Source organism: Chionomys nivalis, chromosome 4 (genome assembly GCF_950005125.1).
Source record: "Chionomys nivalis chromosome 4, mChiNiv1.1, whole genome shotgun sequence".
In the NCBI taxonomy this organism is placed as follows: domain Eukaryota; kingdom Metazoa; phylum Chordata; class Mammalia; order Rodentia; family Cricetidae; genus Chionomys; species Chionomys nivalis.
Genome location: NC_080089.1, coordinates 102,415,538 through 102,434,081, shown reverse-complemented (window position 1 = coordinate 102,434,081; position 18,544 = coordinate 102,415,538). Strand labels below are relative to the sequence as shown.

Here is an 18,544-nt window from a genome sequence, read left to right as displayed (position 1 = left end):
TTTTTCTAAAGCTAAATTTTTGAAGACAAAAGGTGTGTCATTTGGCAGATGCTGCAGATGCACCTGGGCCCAGTTGGCCTCTGTTGTTGCATGGCATCCTGCATTCTCCATTCTCTCTCTCTCTCTCTCTCTCTCTCTCTCTCTCTCTCTCTCTCTCTCTCTCTCTCTCACACACACACACACACACACACACACCAGACCATCATCTGTGCAGTGTGTCATGATGTCATCTGGCCTTCGTGGGCTGTGACAGCATTATTTCATATGTTACATCTATTTATTCTGCCCCACAGCCAAATAATACTTCTGCATACCAAACACCAGTATTAAACACAACTACAAATGCTGAATCAAAATGACGTTATCAAGAATATGCTTATATATGTTTTCTGTTATTATCTGAATAAAAATATAATTCTAAGATATCACAAAGAACTCCAACTGTCAATATAAGTGCTGGCCCCACTTCAAGATTCTCCTTGTAACCTTATTCATCTCGGAACGGGGCTTTGTCCATTAATGTCCATTTTCTGTGGTAATTGGTATTGGTCTGAGGGGTAATAAGGTTGTTCCGGTGGCCGATTGATGAATGACTTCCTTGTCTTTTATTGACAGCTCTGTGCAAATCCTTATTCCAAAGGAATATTTCATAGGTTATAGGTGAACGTGAAGAAAGGAAGGCTAAATGGAGATGAATTATTTGATTAAAATTACAGTAGAATTTTTCAGAACTCAATATTTTTCTTTTCTGTGTATGTATGTGTGTGTAGATGTTTGTTTACTTGTGGGTGCACATGTATATGTGTGCGTGGAGGGCCAGAAGACAACCTTAGTTGTTTCTCCTCAGGTATCATCTGCCTTGGTTTTTGGTTTTGGTTTTGAGCCAGGCTCTCTCGCTGGCCTAGGGCTCACTGTGCTGTCTGAGAGCCCCCAGGATCCTCTCGCCTTTTCCTCCTAGTGCTTGGATTCCAAGCAAACACCACTATGGTCAGCTTTATTGTGTGTATTCTTGGGGCTCAAACTCAGGTCTTAATGCTTACAAACCAAGCAACTGTGATATCATTCCCCCATTTCTTATTAAGTAATTCAAGAAAGTACAATGTTTGGATATTTTATTTGCATCTTTCTAAACTATCTGAACTCAGCCTAAAACTTTCTTTTTCTTCATCCAGATTGGCTGCTAATCTACATGAGGTTTCCGCAAGCAAGAGCAGCCTTTTTGGTCAAGAGCTGAGCGCTGGGAAAGACTCATCTTTTATGTTGGAGGATCATGGGGGCGACCATTTGGTTTACATGGCAAACCAAATGCTAAAGCCAGAAACGCTAGTGAGTCACTATGAAAACGATCAGGGATCGGCAGCAATGGCAAGTCTCACGTCTGGTAAGAACATGGACTGGTAATGGAACATTTTAAGTCATTTGGAGGCTTGCCTAGTAGGGAACTAAATACATGAAGGCTGGTATCTGGGCCCCAATTCAGGCTGGTACATCCAGTGTAACAGGCGCTGCTAAGGGAATAACCGGCATAAACTCTCAGAATTGTCCATGATGCACTGAAAGAAATTTAAGAAGTCTTCAGCGTATACAATTTAGAAAGTTTGTGTGATGCATTACAAGAAAGTATAGGGAATATCAGAGCAACGAATAGGCTAAAACACCTGTAAGCACAGCCTGACTATTGCTCCAGAATTTGTGCTTCTGTGAGAGGGGTTAAGCTTGATTTTTGAGACACCCAGAAATGACGTGTACAACAGAACCATAGCATGCTTTCAATATTTTAGCATCAAGATTTAATAGTTTAAAACAAACTGATATGTAAGATAATAACCACATGAAATACATACGGATATCTGTATTTTCATTTGAAAATGTGAGGGGCTGGAGAGGTGACTCAGTGGCAGGGAGCACGTGTTGCTCGTCAGAGGACCTGAGCTTGATTCCCAGAACCCACATGGCAGCTCACAAACACCTCTAATTCCAGTTTCAAAGGGCTGGATGCCCTCTCCGGCATCTGCATGCACCGTACACGCGTAATGTACAGGCATGGGCAAGCAAAATACCCATACACATAAAAGTAAAGACACATTTAGAAATAAAAACAAGTGAAATCTCAAACAGACTACTCAGCCATTCAGACTATGCATCTAGAATCTTCCAAAATCATCATTTGGCCAGAATGTTGGCACTGAAGTATTTTATACAGTGCATCATATGTGTTGCTAGAATATGCAAATACAAAAGAAAAAAGGGTGAATTTCACACTATAATGTGGATTCTTAGCAGCTTCTTGGACAGCTCTTCCCTTCCTTGGATTTAACACTCATGTCCTCGTAAGCATTTCTTAATATAAGCATTTGAGCTTTTTTTTTTTTTTTTTAAAAAAAATAGCCAAACTAGTTTTTTCAAATTTACAGTGAAGAATTGAAAAGTCAATCAGTTATTAGTTGAAACATAAGATGTGATAGCTTTAAAGAGACAGAGTAAACGTGGGCGTGTGTCATCCTGTGTTGTCTGTTCATTAAGCCCGCTTGAGATTTCATTAAAGCGGTTTTAAAGCCTGATCAAGAGAATTAGATCCCTGCTCTTTTTAATGGATATTGTTGATTTTGTTTGTCCATTTAATAGTGAGGGGATTACAGTCGTCCTTGAGGCATAGGAATCCATTCTCATCTGGCTTATAAACTAGAATAAAATGCATTTTGGCCGTGTGTTAGAGTGGGAAATTGTGGTTCGTGATGGCTTCGTTAGAGGTGAACATTTCCAAGTCTTGGAAGTGGATCAGGGAACGCAGACGAGAGAGGGAGAGGGAGGCTCCATTGCGCCATCATTGCTGACATAATGACAGCGATTCAAGAAGGGAGGGAAGGTTTTTCATTTGCCTTTCCAGATGTCTGAAAAATCCAGACACTTGCCGCTATTGTGAGGTTCAGTCTGGTTGAAGAAATACCTGTTCACATCTCTAAGCAGGAGGATCAGAAGGAAATAGTACCCCACCAAAGTTCTGAAGCATGTGGGGGATGTGGGGCATTCCCGTGGAGGACTGTGAAGGTTGTGGTAGCCTGGAGATAGTGTCTCAGACCTGGGAATGATATGCTTACATTTTTATCCCATAAATAAGTCTGAGTCTCAAATCATATTCTCTCTGTCTCTCTGTCTCTGTGTCATCATCTCTTCTCCCCTCTCCTCTCTCTCCCCCTCCTCCCCTCCTCTTCTCTCTTCCTGCATATTCTCTCTCTCTCTCTCTCTCTCTCTCTCTCAAATCTTGTGTAGTTACAAAAAAAAAAATCTAAGAACTTTCTGTATGATGTGCTGTCCTTCCGGAGTCAGTTGTGATTCCAAACCTTTAGTCACTGAGAGATGAGTCTTGATAAGTTCCAGATGCATGGCACAAATTAGTTAATAACTTTGATGAGTATCTCCATATGCCATGTTTATTACTCAATTATAATTAAATTCCTGCAGCTGATGGCTGACCTTTCTGTCCTTGAATGGAGAGGCTTGAGGGAGAGTCAGTGATCTTGGCCATTTAAAAATTGTAGAGTTCCCAGTGGACTATTGTGTGTTGTATAGCACCCAGCACCCTCTTCCACAAGACACCCAACCACTGCCTGGCCTGCCACCTCTCCCTCTGCAGCTTTTACCTGCCCAGGCTTGCCCCAGGTTCATCCTCAGTCCCACTCTATGGGGCTCTATGGATTTCCACACGACTTTGAGTTTGAGATCACCTGCCCAAGGGACTCTCACAGTGAGGTTTTCTGCCCATGGCAGCAGCACCTGGGAACTCACTAGAAATGCATCCTGCAAATGTTCCACCTAGACCGAGTTGATCATTAGTTTGAGGAGTGGAGCCCCCAAAAGAATGGATTTAAAATTTTTGTACATTCTTTGTTCATTATTTAGTTTGCATGCATGCATGCATGTGTGCGTGTGTGCGCGTATGTGTGTGTGTGTGCTGCAATAACCACCGTGCAAGTGGAAGTCAGAGGAGAACTTGCAGGAGTTGGTTTTCTTATACTATGTGGGTTCTAAGGATTTAACTGCAATGCCTGGAGCCCATCTTTATTGTCACAGCCAAAGGGTGATTCTGGCATCTGGTATGAATAGAGGCCTACAGCATCTACAGCTGTCTGTTGCTGTCCCCATCATTACTCCAGGATATTAGTTTTTAAAAGTCCTCAAAGGCACCATAGAGTGACAATAAAATTTGAACATAAAACTTCAAACAATTTATCAAACTGAGCTCTCTCCAGTGTCGATGCATTCTTTGCCTTTCCCATAGGAATTTTTGTTTTCAGAGCTTTATTCAATCGCGGATCCTATTTTTCAAGTAATGTTATGTCTAATATTGTCCATATTGCTATAAACTATATACTGATTTTTTTCTAAACACTTTCATAATGTCCCCTTTAATGAATGAATATATTTAGCTATTGACCGCTTCTTGAACATGTAGTTTGATTTTAATTTTTTGCTGACTCATTTTCAGCTTGAATATACATGAGCTTACACTTAAATCTGCATTTGATTGCAGAGTTGGCTTCAGAGCCATTCCTTGAATGCTAATTAGTTGGCATTCTGTTGTCCTATCACCCTCTCATCATCTGCACCAAAGAGCTGATTTTTACCAGTGTGTGCCTAGTGGGTGGTGATGACATCTCTTCATTTACAAATGGTGAGCTATGATCATTCACCAAACTTGAAAATAAATTAAACCTCATCATTATGTTGGAGAGTTATTTTCAAATAATTTTGGTGGTACGATTCTAGTCTTTAAATTTTTTAATTTAATTAAAAAAATGGTTTATAATAAACCTACTCAGGAACACAAAACACGGAGTAACATCATTAAAACCTAAGGGCAAGATGGTAGGTGGTTTGGGTAGCGATTTCCAGAGCTAGTAGTGTTTTGCCTCAGTGTTCCGGTCCTTTCTGCTGACTTCTGCTCCGGAACACAAAATGACTCAGAAGCGAAGAGCCATTTTATGTTCATCCATCTAAGAGCTACCTAGAAAATTTGAGTCCAACAGAAACATTTGTCCTATCATTGGGGAAAAGGATGAAATCTGTTTAAAACCATTATTTCTACTTAGGCAAAAAAAAGCCAAGAAGTTCTCACAGGGAAAACAAGGGAACTGTGCTGTTCCCTCTGCCTTCCCGGCCCTGGAACCCTCACCGGTGACCTCACCAGACAGAAGGGAGGACAGGCCTGGGCTGCTGCCGTGAAGTGAAGAGGTTCAGGAAGTGCTGCCAAGCCCTCTGCAGATAAGCACACACAAACACGGCTAAGCTGTTATTTCTGGGGGCCCCTGGGAGCGCATCTGTGTGGGAGTTGTTCCACCAGGCTGCATTTTTTTTTCTTATCGAAATTCTGCAGAATTTTCTGTTACAAGAAGGATTTTTGTAGCCTAGGATTCTTCTTGTTGTTGTTTGCCTATAAAGATTAAATTCGTGTAGTGCCGTGGGTGTATTGTGAACTGTGGGAAGAATTCTATCCCCTCTGTCTGAAACCTTGTGAGATTGTACTGTCTTAGCGTGGTGCTTTCTAGAGAGAAGCCAAGACCTGGAGAACTGGGATCACTGAATTAACAGCAGGCAGAAATAAGACGCAGACTCTTTTTGTGAAACAGGGTTTTTCTGTGTAGCCCTGGCTGTCCTGGAACTTGTTCTGTAGACCAGGCTGGCCTTGAACTCACAGAGATCTGCCTACCTCTGCCTCCCAAGTGCTGGGATTAAAGGCCTGCGCCACCACCATCAGGCTAAGACTGAAATTCTCAGGAGTTCCCTATACCACTGTTTTACAATGCCCACTGTTGAGGGGGGAGAAAGACGAAATTCATTTAATTTATATCATGACTTACTTTTAGCAGAAAATATTCTCTCGTGGCTTCTATAAGAAGGAATACGAATGGACGGGAGACAGCGTTCCTCACATCAGACCCCTGAGCCTTTCTTGACCTGGCTAGTAAATGCCTTATTCTTTCTGCCTATCCTTGTTTCTCTAAGGGAGTCAGACATGGAGACATATCTGGGATTAGCTGCCCTACTTCGTATAGGCTTCTATTTCTCGACCGAATCATTGGCCATGTCCAAGCTTCAGTGTGCTCAGATGTGAAATGGGAGTAATGGAAATTCCATCCTTGTGTCAAAAGGAAGATTTGATGAGAGAAGACATGCATGTAGAACTGAACACCAGGCCTGAAGTGGCTAGAACACTCGCTTTAGCACCAGAAGGTTGAAACAGAAAAGAAAGCATTGTTAATCTTATGGGTTGAATGTTGAGAATGTGTTGAACTTGAAAAATTCCAGCTATACAGGGATCTAGAGCAGGCGAGGTGGTTAAAGGGACTTGCTGCTCTTTCAGAGGACCTGGGTTTGCGAACCAACACTCACGTGGCAGTTCACAATCATCCAGTTCCAGGTGATCTTCTACCCTCTTCTGGCCTCTGTGAGCACCAGGTATGCACATGGTACACACACACACACACACACACACACACACACACAGAGAGAGAGAGAGAGAGAGAGAGAGAGAGAGAGAGAGAGAGAGAGAGAGAGAGAGAATTTTTTAAAATACAGCTGTATACATAGCCTATGAAATACCCATGATTAAGCTAGGGGGCAGTGGTATACACCTTTAATCCCAGCACTCAGGAGGCAGTGGCAGGTAGATCTCTGTGAGTGTGAGGCCAGCCTAGTCTACAGAATGGGTTCCAGGACAGCCAGAGCTACACAGAGGAACTATGTCCAAGCAAGCAAACAAACAGACAAACATGGATATATATATATATATATATATATATATATATATATCCATGACTAATTTTGGCACTGGTTAAATTCCAAGCCAGCCCACTAGGTAACTCACAAATGTCTTGCAATTCCCCACAAGTACCATGACAGACAGCCGTGCTGACTCACGGCACACTCAATTTAGTCCAAAGGACTCATGCACCCAAGAGTCTCCCTAAATTTCCCTTCCACACCCACTCCCCCTGACACTTGGCTCTGTGGTGCACATCTTTGGGTAAAGTTAGGCTAATTTCCCCAGGGTGTTCTTCCTTGGAAATTTGACTATGTTATTCATTTCATCCAAGTCTTGTGCATGATGGTGAGCCAGCTCTCCCGGCTCTGCCCTTTCAACTAACTGAACCACGGAACTAACTAACCACAGTACCGAAGGCGAGAGTTTAGTTCTGTTGACATTTTGCGAGAATATAGAGCATTTCTGAGAGCTGTGTGCATGTTATACTTAAGCTTCTGCCAGATTTTCTTAAAGGAGAAATATTTTTGAAGCCCAAGTCTTCCCAACGAACATGAATTTAGACTAAAAAATCATACTTTGCATAGGACTAAAGTTTAGAATTTTCAAGGCACAGCCATCTATATTTAGTTTCTTTGATTTTCATGAAAATATTCTAAGTACAGAGGGAACCTATTTTTAGAGATATTTTTGGTAGGTGGTTTGTGCCCTTTGAGAAAAGGATTTTTTGCTAGGTATTTGAGGGGAAATGAGATTTTAGTTTATTTATAAAAAAAAAACAACAACAACTCTAAAACCAAAATATTTTTAGGCATGCATGAAAACCATTTTATTACCCTAGCCAGTCAATCTTTCCCCTTCTACCACAGCATCTATGGAATCATGTCCTCTGCTTAGAAGAACGTGCTGGTTGACCCTTTTACAAAACTGAAAAACTGTGGTTGGAAAACAGAGAGAGCCTCTGCTGACAACCCAGGTCCAGCACTGTAAACTCCCAAGGGCAGAAACACTGGAGCCCGCATCTGTACAGTCCATCATGCCGTGGCTAACAACCTCAGAGGCGACTTGTTGGTGATGTGCACTGTGGCGCACTGACGGCAAAGGATATTACAAGACACACGCCGTTGTCTTCACTTCTTTGCTGATTAGCAATTTAATCAGGACTTCTTTCTGGACTAGAAGTTCAGTGAGAACTTCAAACTGAGATCTTGGTGGGGAATGGGAAACCGGTATATTTCCAACAAGCTTGCAAAGTACAAAATCCTGCCAGTTAGTATGAATGTTCTAAGAACCTGGTACATGTGCGCCCAGCTCTTCATGTACCGGGAGAAGGAAGCACACACACACACACACACACACACACACACACACACCACTCCACCAATATGACCAGTTTTTCATATCAGAATCTCCTCTGGGACCAAATCCAGAATAACCAACTGGGGGGATAAAAATGCCCACACAGATGAAGCGATAGTTAAACAATGGACTTTAGGAAGTGAACATCGTTGATACTGGGAGATTAAAAACACATGAGGTGAATAGCACATATGTCCTCCTGGCTTGGGAGCTTCTAGGCCATGGTGAAGCAGAAGGAATGCCAGGTGAGCCTAGCAAGCTCTCAGAGATGAGGAGACAGATCTGAGAGTCTTGGGAAACCAAGGTTCACAGGACAGAGGAGAGAGCTGTACAAACCGAACTCCAGAGATCTATAGATGCTCTCCTATGCTTCTCACCAGAGTATGGGATGGTGTGTGTATGTGTGTGTTTGTGTGGTATGTAGTGTGTGTATATGTGGTGTGTGTGATATGTATGTATGTGTTGTATGCATGTATGTGTGGTGTATGTGTGTGTTGACCGAGCACCATTCTGTTGGCAGAGGTTTCTGTCCCACCTGGTCCTGCAATCATTCAGTCCCAAAGAAACGCACAGAGGTTTACATTAGTTATAAACTGATTGGCCTAGTAGCTCAGGCTTCTTATTAACTCTTATAACTTATATTAGCCCATAATACTTGTCTGTGTTAGCCATGTGGCTTGGTACCTTTTTTGGTGAGGCAGTCACATCTTCTTCCTTTGCAGCTGGGTCAGGACTGCAGACTGAGCTTTCCTCTCCCAGAATTCTCCTGTTCTCATTGCCCCACCTCTACTTCCTGCCTGGTTGCCATGCCTGGCTACTGTCCAATCAGCATTTTATTAAACAAGTACAAGAAACAAATCTTTACAGGGTAAAACCATTGTCCCACAGTGTGTGTAGTTACGTCCATGCTCACAGAGGAGGACATTTGGTGTCCTGCTCAACCACTCTTTGCCTTACTCCTTTCAGGGTCTCTCACTGATAGAGCCAGGCCAGCATCCAGTGAGCCCCAGAGATCTTTCTGTCTCTGCACCCCACAGTGCTAGCATTACAGGGCAGCCACACCCAACTTTTTTACCTGGGTGCTGGGGACCAAACTCAGATCCCTGTGCCAGCACACCAGGAACTCTTACCCGCAGAGCCGTTTCTTCAGTGCTCAACGGGGTCTGTGGAGACGAAAACCATGGTGTTAGGATGAACAGTGTACCAGACAGGAGATTAAGGGCAGGCAGCTTGGTGTTAGGAAGAACGGTGTACCAGATAGGAGATTAAGGGCAGGCAGCTTGGTGTTAGGAAGAACGGTGTACCAGATAGGAGATTAAGGGCAGGCAGCTTGGATTTGACAGAAGAAAGAAAAATTGCAGTTCACTTGAAATTTAGCAATAGAAATTACTCAAAATGAAAAAGAGCTCAAATAATTATAATGAAAAAAGTCAGTGAGTTCCTATATTCTCTCCCAATATCTGGTGGAAAAAAAATCGAAAACAGGCACACTTTTAGCAACATTCTCAGTTAATGTAACGTACGTGGCACCTCCACCCAAGAGTGGAATGCACATTATTTTTAAGTGCTCATGAAATACTTGCCAAAATAGACCATATTGTGGGCTATAAAACAATGCCCAAGAATTTGAAAGGATAAAGTCATAACAAGTGTATTTTCTGATGCAACTAGACTAATTAGCTGAAAGATCTCTGAAAAAAATCCCCAAACTTTTTGTAAAATAAATAAAACTTTTTGAAATAATCCATAGCCAAAGAGGAAATCAATAAAGAAATTAGAAAGCAATTTGGAAGGAATGAAAATAAAATCAACATCCCAGAATGGTCGAGACTCTCCTAGACCATAATTATGAGAGAATTCTAATATTAAATGCTTATGCTGGAAAAAAGACAAAATGGAAGAAAGAAAGAAAGATGGATAGAAAGAAAGAAAGAAAATGGCTTCAAACCAGTGACATCAGTTTCCATTTTCAGAAGCCAGAAACAGAGAAACAAACAATCTCAGAGTAAGCAGAAGAAAGCAATAACATTTAAGAACTCAATGAACAAGAAATGAAAAAAAAATCAATAAAACCAAGAGTCAGCTCTCCGAAATCAATAAAAGTGATAAAGTTATAATCAGACTCCCCAGGAAAAGTGGACACAAATAGCCAGTGTTAGCAAAGAGAGAGGAGGCATTTTCCAAGTTCTCCAGCCATCAAAACTGTAACCAGGGAATGTAATCAAGCATTTTGCATATAAAGTAGATGCAAATTTGTTACAATACAAAAAACACTACAGTTTATTCAAAAAGAAATAACCTAACTAGTTTGTCAAAATGATTGAATTTGTACTTGAAACCTTCCCAGGATTTCACCAGACATTCAACAAAACTTGAGGAATGATGAATACCAATTCCTTGTTGTTCTTTTGTTTTGTTTTGTTTTTTGAGACAAGGTTTCTCTGTAGCTCTGGCTGTCCTGCAACTCCCTCTGTGTAGTAGGGAGCTGTGGGCCTCTTCCCACAGCCCGGCTCCCACATGGTTAGCTTTATACCCAAAATAACAAGACACGCATTGTATTCTTTTAAACACTGCTTGGCCCATTTCTGTTCATGTGTGTAGCACCCCAATGTGTGCTTACCGGGAAGATTCTAGCCTACGTCCATCCTGGGTCAGAGCTTTATCGCATCTGCTCTGGAGAGGAGAGCATGGCGTCTGTCTCTCAGAGGAGCTGCCTTGCATCTGAGCTCACTTCCTCTTCCTCCCAGCATTCTATTCTGTCTACTCCACCCACCTAAGGGATGGCCTATCAAATGAGCCAAGGCAGTTTGTTTATTGACAAATGACCTTCCTCCATCATTTCCCCTTTTTCTGTTTAAACAAAAAAAAAAAAAGAACCTCTGTAGGCCAGGCTGGCCTTGAACTCTGAGATCTGCCTACCTCTGCCTTGCTAGTGCTGAGATTAAAGGCATAGGACTGTCATCCAGTCATGAACTGACAAATTCTTTACAAACTTTTCTAAGGAATTAAAGAGGAAATTCTATTTACCAACTCATTCTTTGAAATCAGATCACTTTGATACTAAAGCCCAGACAAAGAAATTAAATGAAAGAAAAACTATATATAACCATGAAAAAAATTGGACTCACTTATTTGTGTGTATGGGTCTTTTGTCTGCATGTATTTGTATGCACAATGTGTGTGACTGGTACCTGTAGAGGTCAGAAGAGGATGTCAGATTCCTGTAGACCGCCTTGACGGGTTACTCTGTCTAGGGTCTGTAACCCGCCTGGCTGGTCAGTTATTCCAGGGTCACGGAGAGGTACCATCTGAAAGACATAGGCCGATAGGAGGAAGAAGGCCAAGCATAATTCTTGTCAAAGCCTTCGTTTATTAAAGTCATGGTTACAGCTTATATAGCCCCTGGATGAGGAGCTTGGGGGGCTGGGGCATGGGATCTTGCCACGTGGTCCACGCCCGTCACGTAGGCCAAGAGGTTACGATAGGTCAGGTCACGATTCCTTGGTCAGGAAGTCACAAGTTGACCCACCTAGTTCTCTAGATAGTTTGGAATGTGAGGTGGGTTCCACTAACAGATAGCTCTCTATTAACAGTTAATTTGAGTGTGGGATAGGCTTTGTCAATAAGACTATTCTCAATACAATTGGGAAGTGAAGCCCTCTGCAAAACTCCTCACGGCGGTGCTTCCTGTAAATTTTGGGGGGACACGGCTCCTGACAGATTCCCTGAAACTTGAGTTCCAGAGATGGCTGTGGGCCATCATGTGGATGTTTGGAACTAAACCTGGGTCCTCTGTAAGAACAAGTGCTCTTTGTCTCAGTGTGTGGGTGCACCCCTTGCAATCCTGAGTTCCTTGCTCGTACTCTCTCTCCTTCTGTTCCTCATTTGGGCCTTGGGATTTCAGTCCGGTGCTCCAATGTGGGTCTCTGTCTCTGTCTCCTTTCATCGCCTGATGAAGGAACTCACCAAGGCCAGCTGGACTGGGTCTAAAAAAACCATGGGATAAAACCGGACTCGCTGAACATAGTGGACAATGAGGGCTGCTGAGAAGTCAAGAACAATGGCACTGGGTTTTGATCCTACTGCACGTACTGGCTTTGTGGGAGCCTAGGCTGTTTGGATGCTCACCTTACTAGACCTGGAAGGAGGTGGGAGATCCTCAGACTTCCCACAGGGCAGGGAACCCAGACTGCTCTTCGGGCTGCTGAGGGAGGGGGAGTTGGTTGGGGGAGGAGGAGGGAAATGGGAGGTGGTGGCGGGGAGGAGGCAGAAATCTTTAATAAATAAATAAAAAGAACAAGTCCTCTTAACTAGTGAGCCATTTCTCCAGCCACCAGACCTCCATTCTTTTATTTATTTATTTAGAGACAAGGTCTCCTTAAGTAGCTTGATCTGGGGCTCACTGTGTAGACCAGGCTGCCTTTGAACTCACAGAGATCTGGTTGCCTCCCGAGTGCTGGGATTAAAGGGGTACACCACACACCCATTCTAGACCACCATTTTTAATAATACAGATTACAAAAATACCCTAAAAAGTGATTTATCAAGTCAAACCTAGGAATAGACAAGAAGGTAGTAGATTTTCTCCAGGAATGCAGGGTTCATTGAATATTCGAAAACTGTTTAATAAAGCACGTTTGATATTAATAAACACATGGTGAACATGTGTTTGTTTCATTCTGTTTTGATATTGAATCTTATAGCATTTATCTAATTTTATTGCATTGAGGATTAAATAAAACAATAAATGTACAAGCGTCTAGTGAAAGATTGAGCAGAACATCTTTTGCCAGTTAGAAAGTTACTTATTGGTTGAGTATGCTTACAAACACACTTCTCCCAGAGAGGAAAAGGACTTGGCCATCTACTTCCCGTCTTTTGAGCTGATGGTTCTCATCATCTCCCCAGCCAGCCTTCCTTTCCAGGAGTGTAGAAAGCTTTCATAATCCCATAAATTTAAAGCAGCATCATTGGAAGGGACAATCTGCAGCAAAATAGCTTGCCTCAGAATGCAAGCTGAACGGGAGGGAGAGATGGAGCGGTGGACAATGCCTGCCTTGCAAGCACTGAGACCCGAGTCCTATCCCAGCACTTATGTAAAAGCAGCCCATGAAAGGACACAGATGGAACACAAGGGCTGGTGTAGGGGTCAGGGGGAGCAGGGGGCGGAGACAGGGAGATCCCAGAGCTCTTGAGCCAGTCAGGTTCAATGAGAATCCCTGTCTCCAAAAGGCAATGTGGAGAGTAAGGAAGGAAGACACCTGATTCTGTTCTCTGGCCTCAACATATGCATGTACATAGCAAGTACACCTGCACACACACACACACACACACGGGGGGGGGGGGGAGGGAGGGAGAGAGAGAGAGAGAGAGAGGGAGAGAGAGCATAAATTGGGATATTACTTTCTTCATTGAGAAAGTTTTGCTAGAAAGAAATTAATGTTAACTGAACTAGTCAGCATTCACTGATACTGTTTGCCCTCCATCATGGTATGAGCTCCTTATCTTGTCATGGGCTGATAATTGCAGATGGCCACTCAGAGAACCCAAGCCTCAGAGTATGTCATATCTTACACAGCAGCGAGTTTCTAATGTCAGTACTGACTTATACCTGTTCTTATGATGTTGCTTTTATCTACACATTTATGCAAGTACACAAGTTGTAACTTTGCCATCTGTACTTTCTCTTGTGCTTGCTCCTTGTAATTAAATATTCAATAGATGTGAAGGTGTGCTGTAGGCTCAGTAACCGTGTGAAAGTTCTAAAATAGGCATGCATGGCTCTAATGAAGATATTTGGGGTCAAATCAGTCATTTTACAAAAACCTCAGACAATCTGTGTCAAATGGAAATAATTCTCTGTGCTGAGTAAAGACAGATTTGAAGAAGACATCTGGGAACAAGTGCTGAGGTTGATTAGTGATATCTACTCTGGTGCTGATTAGTGATGTCTGCCATGGTATGGGAATGAACAACAGTGACACCCCATACCATGTACTTATATTCATGTCCTAAGAGTTTCAAGTTAACCCTTTCACTATGAGTGATTCGGGCTATTCTGTTGCAGAACATGAAAATCATGGCCGAGAAGAACTGGGTCTTGCTGATGAGCCTGGAGATGTTTCTCTTCAAGACTATTATATGGATGTGGCCTTCCTCATAGATGCTTCTCAAAGAGTAGGAAACGATGTGTTTCAGGAAGTGAAAGCTCTTACAACTTCGGTACTGGATTACTTTCACATCGCCCCAGATCCGCTGACCTCTGTCTTGGGAGACAGAGTGGCTGTCCTGACTTACTCTCCTCCAGGCTATCTGCCAGACACTGAAGAGTGCCCGGTCTACCTGGAGTTTGATTTGCTCACTTACAACAGGGTACACCAAATGAAGCATCATCTCCAAGAGTCTCTTAAGCAGCTCAATGGAGATGTTTTCATTGGTCATGCTCTCCAATGGACAATTGACAATGTCTTTGTAGGAACCCCCAATCTGAGGAAAAACAAAGTTATCTTTATAATATCTGCTGGTGAAACCAGCCCTCTAGACAAAGAAGTCTTACAGAAGGCATCTTTGAGAGCCAAGTGCCAAGGCTACTCCATATTTGTATTTTCCTTTGGTCCTGTACACAATGACATGGAGTTAGAAGGATTAGCAAGCCACCCCCTGGATCATCACTTAGTCCAGCTTGGCCGGATACACAAGCCAGATATGGACTATATCATAAAGTTCGTCAAGCCATTTGTCCATTCGATCAGACGTAAGTCTCTCAAGCCTTTCTCCCTTATTGCCTCATTGATGTTTCTGCATACAGTTCATCAGCCTGTGTAGTCAAATGCATCTCATTTTAGTAGAGAGTGCTGGGGTATGAGCAGGAGTCTGTGGAAGAATCTCAGAGACAACTCTTGTTGATTCTGGGCATCACTACAGTTAAAGTTCCAGACAGGAGATCCTCAAATAGGCGAAAGGTTTCCTCTAAGCCTGTCTTCTGAACGTTTACTAAGTGTTCGGCTCTCTGAATGGCTACATCAGTTAATCTTCAGCATAGCCTTCAAAGGGAAGAATTTAGACTCCTTTTCTATAAAGGAAAACCTAAGGTTCAAATACATTAAATAAGGTACTCAAAAGTTCTTCGTTAATACCTGGTAGATTCTAGACTCCACCACACACATTCTGGCCCCAGGACTATGCTCTTTCCTATTAAACTACTCTAAACCCTTAACTAAGTGTTCTATTGCAATAAGCAAAACCCCTACTGCCATCACCCTGCCACCTTTTCCAAGGACATCTGGTCTACCTTGTCATTATTACCCATCCTTGGTTCTGACTTGAATTCTTATGATTCATAGGTGCAGGTATTTTCTAGAACCTCTGTTCAAGACATCTAGCTTAAGTGGAGCTCCACAGAGACCTGAAAGCTGTTTCCCATTGTGGCACTCTGACAGTAGCTGCCTCAGCTTCTACCCTCAGCACTGTAATTTTAGGCAGAGTATGAAATAGCCCAAATTCTCAGAGCATTGAACATGTTCTGGACTGTATTGGGAGTCAGGGAGAGAGCAAAACCATGTTGTGTGGTTGTCCGCAGTGGCTGGGAGCTTGCTATTGTTTACCAGAATTTTAGGGGTTCTGGGACACACACAATCCCAGGACTCACCTTAAGGTCAGGAATCCTGGAAATTAGGCAATATATACTAGTGAGTCAAAAGCAATGTCTTCGCCTTTAATCCCAGCACTCGGGAGGCAGAGGCAGGTGGATCTCTGTGAGTTCAAGACCAGCCTGGTCTACAGAGCTAGTTCCAGGACAGGCTCCAAAGCCACAGAGAAACCCTGTCTTGGAAAAAAAAAAAAAAGCAATGTCTTCTCTCAACCCCAGAATAGAAATATGGAAAACAAGTGCAATAGCCAACAGAGCCTGCTAGGAAGAGCCTCCGTTTCTGGGGTGCAGGGGCGAGGGCGTTCAGAGATGTCCTTGAATTGTATCACAGGGCGTGAGAACCTTTAATTCAATTACTGCTGTATCTCATTGACTTGGCAAGAAGAAGGTCTTTTAATGCCAGCATTCAGACTTTGCTAAGTCCTTGAGTAGATGAATTTGTTTTTGAAAAGACTCCCATCTCCAGGAAAAGATGACCTGGCGTTGGGTGGTAGTCATTATGTGGGAAGGTAAAAACTGCACTAAGAATTCCACTCTGTCTCCAGGTGCTATCAACAAATACCCCACCAGAGAGCTGCAAGCCAAGTGTGCGAACATCACCTTCCCCAGTCCAGAGAATGTTGGCGCAGAAGACAGTTTCTTGTGAGTTAAGAAACCTCAGGTGTGGGGAGGACAGCCCAGGAAACAGCCCTCAAAAATGTGAAGTGAATGACATTTTCATTTTCAGGATGCAAAATTTGGGCTGTGCAAGGGGGATTTGAATGTTGTGTTGCTGATAAAGCCATTTTATATTATAAGCAACCATATCTATTGTTTTTTATCAAAGCTATCTGATATTAAGAATTAAACAATGCACCGGGTGGTGATGGCGCACCCCTTTAATCCCAACACTCAGGAGGCAGAAGCAGGCAGATCTTTGTGAGTTCAAGGCCAGTCTGGTCTACAAGAGCTAGTTCCAGGACAGGCTCCAAAGCTACAGAGAAACCCTACAGAGAAACCCTATCTTGAAAAAACAAAACAAAACAAAAAAACAAGAATTAAACAATGCAACTCACATTGGCTAGTACTGAAGCAAAGCCTACAATATCAAAGATTGGAAGAAAAACATGACAAAGAAAGCATCAGCCTTTCAGACAGCACATGTCAGAATTGCAGGGAGAGTTCTGACTTTGCAAAGCAAAACCATGAATCGCCAATAAAATTTTAGCACTGAAAGCAGCATTAGTTTGGAATCCTAAATCTCTGAGACAAACATGTGTTTAATTTTCCTTCAGAATATTAGAAAATTGTCCTGTATCAAATTTCACGCACAATGATGTGGGATATTCTTCTGTATATGTGTTGCTTTTATTGGCTAATGAATAAGGCTTTTTTGGCCAATGGCTTAGCAGAGTAAAGCCAGGCAGGAAATCTGAACAGAGATAGAATAAGCGGAGTCAAAGGAGACGTCATGTAGCCGCCGAAGGAGTAACATTTCACACGGGTAAACCACAGCCTTGTGGCTCTACACAGATTAATAGAAATAGGTTAATTTAATAGCTAGAGCTAGCCAATAAGAAACCTAAGATACTGGCCAGACAATTGTAACTGATAATAAGCCTCACAGTGATTATTTCAATAAGAAGCTTCGAAAACAGGAAGGCAGAGAAAAACCAGTCCAGGGTGACCAGCGGGATAGAAAATATTCTAGCTACACATAACCCACATTAGGAATATTCTTTTTTTTTCTTTCTTTTTTTTTTGGGGGGGGGGTTTTCGAGACAGGGTTTCTCTGTGGTTTTGGAGCCTGTCCTGGAACTAGCTCTTGTAGACCAGGCTGGTCTCGAACTCACAAAGATCCGCCTGCCTCTGCCTCCCGAGTGCTGGGATTAAAGGCAAGCGCCACCACCGCCCGGCAGGAATATTCTTATCACATGCGTAAGGTGGATTTCCGTCCTCTAATATGACCGTATGTGCATTCAGTCTGACAAGGGGCTTGTCTAACTACCTTAATCCTTCTTGTCCTTCACTCTAGTCTCTTCCCAGAGGTGTACAAAATTGAAACAAGAGACAGTGAGCAGTTTGGAGACTCCAGTTCCCAGGAGCAACATTTCTTTATACTGGGGGACAATCACGGTAACCATTCGGGGACCACTGCTGATTTGATCCAGAAGTTGTACATGCTCTTCTCCTCTGAAGAAGTGATGGTGAATGACAAGGAAGAACCACACTGGGAAGAAACCGCTGCTGCCGTGAACGACAAGCAAGGTAGCCTACGTGTTTCGTTGTTGAAGACCTTGAAGTACTTTTGTCTGGCTAGTCTTTTTACTGGGAGTTAAAAAGCATGGGGGCAAGGAGAAATGATCATAGAGAGATAAAAAAAAGTGCTACTTATGCAGAAATACGGGGAACCGCTAAGATAAGGGGGCAGGGGAGAGAAAATCTCAGTAAAGTACGAAGGGAATTGATTGTTTAGAACAACCAGAGAAGAAAGTAGTCCTGAGGGCTGGGTGTGGAGACAGGAAGCTAAAGATAGGGGGTGAGGGACAAGCAAGAACCACAACCTATCAAGAAGGCAGGAACTGCACCCTGGGTAGGCGAGGAGCCTCCTGACTCAGAACATTCCAGGTCTGCCTTTGCAGCCCAGGCTCCCCTGCTTTCAGACATTGCCTCCTTGCTGAGCCATGATTTCAGTGATGTCCAGAGAGGACAGGCTGTTGTTCTGAGATCTATGTGAAAGCCAAGGGCAGCTTCTTTACAGAGTGGGGGTGGGAGCAGTTATGGATCTGTGGCTAAAG

At 42.9% G+C, this 18,544-nt stretch overlaps 1 protein-coding gene across 1 annotated transcript in view; it reads left to right on the top strand.

Moving 5' to 3' along the window:
- Positions 1-18,544, top strand: part of Col6a5 (collagen type VI alpha 5 chain) — a 121,521-nt gene that overhangs the window by 99,220 nt on the left and 3,757 nt on the right. Inside the window, exons 37-40 of the mRNA XM_057768747.1 lie at positions 1,173-1,381; positions 14,187-14,873; positions 16,313-16,409; positions 17,782-18,014. Of these exons, the coding sequence (XP_057624730.1) occupies positions 1,173-1,381; positions 14,187-14,873; positions 16,313-16,409; positions 17,782-18,014 (1,226 nt within the window). The remainder of the gene's footprint in view (positions 1-1,172; positions 1,382-14,186; positions 14,874-16,312; positions 16,410-17,781; positions 18,015-18,544) is intronic.